The 6,488-nt window shown below is 39.4% G+C and overlaps 1 protein-coding gene across 2 annotated transcripts; it reads right to left on the bottom strand.

The window, feature by feature from the left end:
• Positions 1 to 1,337: 1,337 nt before the first annotated feature.
• Positions 1,338 to 3,952, bottom strand: LOC128735003 (peptidyl-prolyl cis-trans isomerase FKBP8). 2 transcript variants are annotated; one of them, XM_053829451.1, is made up of 6 exons: positions 3,699 to 3,952; positions 2,859 to 3,535; positions 2,632 to 2,799; positions 2,464 to 2,553; positions 2,269 to 2,409; positions 1,338 to 2,155 (listed from the first exon to the last, which is right to left on the bottom strand). In XM_053829451.1, exons 2-6 carry the CDS (start codon positions 3,525 to 3,527, stop codon positions 2,069 to 2,071), a joined length of 1,155 nt encoding a protein of 384 aa, XP_053685426.1. In that variant the 5' UTR covers positions 3,528 to 3,535; positions 3,699 to 3,952; the 3' UTR covers positions 1,338 to 2,068. The 2 variants fall into 2 exon arrangements, with proteins under 2 accessions (XP_053685426.1, XP_053685425.1); XM_053829450.1 differs by having other exon boundaries at positions 2,859 to 3,540; positions 3,699 to 3,951.
• Between the last annotated feature and the right edge of the window lie 2,536 nt (positions 3,953 to 6,488).

Below are 6,488 nucleotides of genomic sequence, written 5' to 3'. Positions count from 1 at the left end.
TTTAACAAATGATACCGAGATTTTTTTTTTCATAATTTTGGAGTGGCATTTGTATGAGGAAGTATATCGCATTGCACACCACTTTAGTGCAGATTGGAAATTGGAACAAAATCGATTATATTTTTATTGCTGTTAACGGTAATTCACAATAGCAAGCGCTTTTTCGTCTAGACGTGATCGTAATCAGCAAATCAATTGCAAGAGAATTCATTACACATTTTTATTGGGCCCAGTGTCCAGTGCTATTAAGGATCAAATTTGCACACTGCGACAAATCCTTTAGAAATGTTGAGAGTGTAACGTGTATGGGCCCACGCATCAAATTTCTCGTGGATTTCAAGGCATTTACGATACAGTCGAATGCGAACTGCTGTGGCAGATATTGCACAGGAACTTATTTCCGGATAAACTGATGCGGCTGATCAATACTATTTTATGGAACGAGTGATGAGCTACGTGCGCATTTCAGGGGCACTATCGAGTCCTTCCGAATCGCGCCGAGTGCTGTGACTAGAGGATGCACTATTCTCTAAGGTGTAATTCGGCGAGCGATAACGAGTAACCAATTCCTAGAGCACGCGGACGACTTCGACATTACCACTAGAAACTGCGAAGGCGAAGGTAATCTATGGCAGACTAAAGCAGAGGCTATGAGAATTGGGCTAAGAATCAATGCGCCGTATGAGAAGTAGTGGCTCGAGAGAGGGCAACGTTCACCTCCCATGGGCAGTGGCTATCGACGGCGTTGAACGTGATTGTTGCCACGAGTAAGAAGTTCAACGAAGCTGGAAATCAGGCTACCTGTGCTCCCCCACAAGACATTTCGATCAACCGCACGGAGCTGACGATGTCAAAAACGATAACTAGACCGGAAATTCTTTACGGACTTGATTGTAACTTTGGTTACGAAACATGTATCTGCACTTGCCGTATTCGAATCAAAGCGGGGAAGACTGCTGCAGGCGCATGGACCACGAGCTCCGGGCACTGCTTGCAAAAATATCCATCGTTAACCTATTAACAGTCGGGAGGTTATGATGGGCCGGCTACATTGTGAGGAAGCCGGACGACAGTGCGGCGAAATCAGATGTCGTCAAGGATATCAAGACTGACACCAAGATAGAGGGATCATGGCCCAACCAGATCGAAGCTGACTTGCACGTGTCGCGACCCTCAATGGATTAGCTACGAGAAGCTCAGGAATGATTTAAATTGAGTAGATTTCTTGATATGCCACGAGCCACCCTACTGCTGTTGTGCTGCTGGTGATGCATCGGTTAATATTTTTTCTTTCAAAGGCGATCTCCGCCAAAAATGGTATAAACAATCTAGCAATGTTATAAGCATACATAAACTTTTATTTTCTCATACAAGTAATCTACACACTCAACGCATTTACGTACATATTCATCTGCTGGAATGACAAAAGACGACGTTAGCCGGGAACGATTACATTGTAGGTATTGCTAACAATAATAATAGAAAATATGTAATCACCAGTACGAATCTAAGACCACGTACTAAGTGAAATCGCATTGATTAAAAATGTTCGATATAAAAAAGCCGCCACGTTAGATATGCAGCGTACGTTGTGATAAGTCAACACAAATGCAAGATGAATTACGTCGTTTGCTTGTCTTTTCCGAACTAATATTTTGTTCTTTTTTTAACTTTGTCACACTGAACCTGATTAGGCGGAGATGCCACTATTAAGTAAGAATATTTATAAAGGATTGTAGTGATTTAAAAACATCCTGATTCCTCTAATCATGTCCATTCCTTAAATTTAACCTCTCTCTGATTTTAGAACAATGGAAAACTTTAAATACCCGCCATTATATAAGTAAAGTATACCCAAATATTTCCATGTACGAAAATTTTACTCTAGGTGAAGGGAAAAACAGGTTGAAATGCTTATTTCGGTTTCGTAATTCTTTCTTCCAAAAACCCTTTTCAAATTGCGCAGCGAAGCTCGCTCTCAGAAGTACAAGAATGGGTGTCCTTGCAATAAACCGCTGCCAATTGTCCTATTTACTTATTGTTATTACGCGTTCTAATTTTTGGATGTCTAAAAGTATTTATTATTGTATCGATAGATGGCTACACCGGCAACACCGATCAGTATGGATCCCATCAGGTAGCCCCACAGTTTGAACTGAAAGAGAGACATCAAATTAACAACAGATAAAGCGTAAGGAAGTTTTGCGGTGTGACCTTCATAATAATTTACGATTCTTTATTAGTATTAAATGCAATGAAACGTTTTACCTTCGAAGCCTCACGATTCTGCGCTGCAGGCGTAGCTTTTGATTTCTGTTCCAATTTCTGAGCGTGCCCAAGCATCTTTTGGTAGAGGTCTTTTTCATTGCGTGCTTCCCGTTTCGATTTAAGAATAAGTTTCGATAGTTCCTAAAAATAAAATATTTGAGCAGATGTCTTTAAGCTTATAATGCGCCAACATACGGATTGAATCAGTTTATCGTCCTCGTCAATAGTGGCTGCTTTTTGAAGAAGGGTAATTGCTGCCTTTGTATCTCCTTTAGCATCCATAATCTTAAGAGTAAAAAAATACATAAAACAACCATTATATCATACCCACCGCACACCACACGGTTAACTGTATTTGTGTACCTTTCCTTTGCGAAACAATGCTTTTGCATTGTTTGGTTGACACTGTAAAACATGATCAACCGATTTCAGCGCTGCATCATAGGCTGAAATTTTGAGCTGAGCAAGAGCCAAATTATTGTAAACCTTCATGCGATCTTCTAACAGATCTTGTAACTCTGCATTCGAAGGCTGCAATGTATGTGCAAATCAAAAAAAAATATTTTTGCAATTAATTTTTCAATTTTTACCTCCAGGTCGCCACTAGCCGTCGGGTTTGTTATACCGCCCTCACTTTCATCTAGGTACTCCAGTGCTCGGCGGTAGCTTTGAATAGCTAAATTATATTCCTGTCGCTTCATCCAAAAGTTTCCTCTTAGACGTTTTTTGTTACCAATCTCTTTCCGTGCGCCATACGATTTACTCTCGAGGTCACTTTCTTCTTTGGTCGACAGAAGCTCGACTGTGTAGATAACTTTCGCATTTGGTGGAACGTTTCGTTCAGGATGCTCCTCGTCCTTAAGTCCATGTTCACCATAGGCGAACCGTGCGCCAACCACTACCTCAGCTTGTTCGCCTACGTTCATTAGCTTAAGTGCCATATCCAGACCCTGTACCACTTCGACGTCATCAATCTGAACCACACAATTTTGCTGCTCCTCCACCAGAGTACCATCTTCAAGTCGTCCGACGAAATTAACAACTGCAATATCACGACTTTCAGGTCGTTCGCCCTGGCCCTCCCTCAGCACCTTTTTCAACAGAGACCCGTTGCCCAGAATGTCCATAACGTCATTTTTGTGCTCAGCTGCCTTATCTTTTTGATCTTGTTCCGCAGAAGAGTTCATCTCAGCTCGTTCTTGTTCGTTGAGATTCGACAGGTCCTCAAAAGAACTACTACTGGACTTTTCTGCATCCATGGTATCCGCTGTGCTAAAGTAAAAAAAACCTATTGTTCAATATTTCAATGAAAAATATACGAAGTAAATAATATGTGTGACGTTCATGAACACTAGGTAACAAAAATTTTCCAATGAAAGGTCTAGAATTCTCAATTCTGCATATCATTTAGTTTCAAGATATGTACATACCTTATCTTGCAGAATAATCTCCGTTTGCAAATCACGGAACTGAAACAGTTTGTCGTAAATTTAAAAGAAAAATGTTCTACACACGAAAACTAGACGTAAACAAGAAAGTTCCAACCAACCAATCGAAAATAGTACCACTATTGTTACTGCGTTGCGTGTGTTGAAGGTAGATTAATTACAGCAAAAGTTGCTGATTTTATGTTACGATGCAAAATGTGTCAACATTCCCAACATTCGCAGCGCACAGTAAAAATATTTTATTTTATGTACCTTTGGCACGGGACGTGGATAATTTAATTTACTATTCGAATTTATCGCAAATATTTATTGGTATTGCAGAGAAAATATAAATTTATTTTATCTTGATTACTAAAACTATGAAATTTAACTATTTATTCCTAATATTTTTAGAAAAAATCGAAAAAATCCATAAAACAAAAGCGAAAATGAGCGAAAAAAGTGCTACCTTAAATTTGCCACGAGGCTCGTCTAAATTTTTGACAGCTCCAAATCCGGAAAAGGGAAAACGAACAATACACACACTCTATCAAAAAACACCTCAAAACGAGAAAATTAATCACAATTAATTTTATTACAAAAAATATCCCGCATTTTGCACCTTACTGGACACCGCAGTTTAAAAGTGCGACTGGCACACCTCCTCGACATCGCTATCTTGGTCTTCAGAGTTTGACAGTACCCCCATTAAGTTGGACCCCCCAATATTGTACCCCAAACAACAATGGCCGTCGCATTGATTTTCTATGAAGTGATTTCCCGCCCAGTGTTTTTGATGTTTCAGTTTCAGTTACAGAAAAATGGCGACGTGCCGGGGGGTCGGACTGGCACAAAAAGTGCGACAATGCGAATGCTGTGAGTAAGAAAGAGAAAGACTGACAATTGCAATGTTGCTGTTTTGTTTTGTCATATACATTGGCATTACAGAAAATAATCTGGATTAATCCAGGTACAGCTGCAACCTGCAAAGCACAATATTTTACACACAAATTATCCAAAGAACAGTTTCTTGCTGATTGAACCGACCCCCCGGCACGTCGCTGTGACTGAATCTGAAACGTCAAAAACACTGGGCGGAAAATCACTTCATAGAAAATCAATGCGACGGCCATTGTTGTTTGGGGTACAATACTGAGGGGTCCAACTTAATGGGGGTACTGTCAAACTCTGTAGACCAAGATAGCGATGTCGAGGAGGTGGATTGAACGCTTTGAGAAATGATTTTATTCAACCTTCGTCTGGACAAAGATTTTGTTTTTAAAAATAATAATTAATAATGTTATTAAGATAATAATAACGAAGCTGCCATAAAGTTGAATTGCGACTTTTACATGCTTTAGGGAGCCGTCGTAACGTAACGCCGAAAACACCATTTTTACAAGCCCTCCACCCCTTTGTAACAATCTTTCCTTACACCCTCATCCGTACCCGTAACGCGTAACTTTTACAGCTGTACAGTCAACTTTCGCTAATTGCACTAAGCTCTTAGCCCGTTTAGTGAAAGACTTTCGTTAATTGGGCTGAGATGTCAAAACCGAGGGATATATCGATTGTTTTTGTCGATATCGTCGCAGAAAGGTTTATAAAAATATACACTTATGTTAAATACAGAATCAAAGAGGAACCTAATCTTTTCATTGTTGAAATTTAGTTCTAGATTGTTTAACAAGTAAATAGCTGAATTTCATGCTAAAATGTTAATATATACTGGCATTTTTAATTGTTTCACCGTGATGCTAAAAATAGGAGGGTCAAGTTCATAAGGGATCGGCAAACGATATTATGCAATTGTTTTCCATTCAATTAATTTTAATATTTTCTATATAAATTATTTTTTACACTTGAATGAACTATATTCAAGAGCCCCTCGGAAGAAAAAATACGCTGTCAGAAATGACGTTTGACTTCGTTTTAGATGGGCTATAGCCCAATTAACGGGAGCCCGATTAAAACGTAGCCCAGTTAAAGATAGCCCAACGAACGAAAGTTGACTGTATATGTATGCTCGATCACTCTGCCGATGTTTGCGACACACTAACTTAATGCAATTTAACTGACAAATGTCGAGTAATTAGTTTCTGAGTAATTTCGTATATATTTTCTAATCAGTTTATTTTTTTCAATATTTTTGTTTGTTACGCGTAACATTATCGCTCAAAGCCCCCTCGCCCCGGAAAAAGCGTAACAATTTGTAACAGAAATTGAACATACCCTCAACCCCTGCTGCGATATGTAATATTTGAACGACATCTAGAAAACCGATTAATCGCTGGAGTCAATAACATCGTAGCCTTAGCCCCTCAAATGCCCTGTGCTCTATTCAGCTTTTTACAAACCATCAAAATGGCGGACGGCTTTTTTTTCATGTGTGGACTCATTACTGCGACCAGTATAGTTTATCTATTGTAATATCGCCCGGGTGTTTGCTGTATGACCTGCACTGCATTTCTTTTTGCTATAATCGCTATTGAGTGAGCGATACACACTTAGATTTTATCACCGAGCACGGTAAAATAAATTGCCGAGATCCCAACAGCTGAGATCTCGGTGAAAATCTCGGTAAAACATTGAAACGCCGAGATCTTGGAAATCCAAAACATCAAACAACTGTCAAACTTTACCGACAATCTCGGTATTATTTTTCCAAGATATCCGGCAATCAATACTGAAACTCGGCTGAAATTGCCGAATATTCGTAAAGCGTAAGCGACCCAAACTGTCAAATTTTAACGAGATTTTCTGTAAAACACTAGCTGAAAATGCCGAACTACG

The sequence above is a fragment of the Sabethes cyaneus genome, chromosome 2 (assembly GCF_943734655.1).
Source record: "Sabethes cyaneus chromosome 2, idSabCyanKW18_F2, whole genome shotgun sequence".
Classification (NCBI taxonomy): Eukaryota; Metazoa; Arthropoda; class Insecta; order Diptera; family Culicidae; genus Sabethes; species Sabethes cyaneus.
Note: the sequence above shows the minus strand (reverse complement) of the source record. Positions and strands in the feature narration are given on the sequence as shown.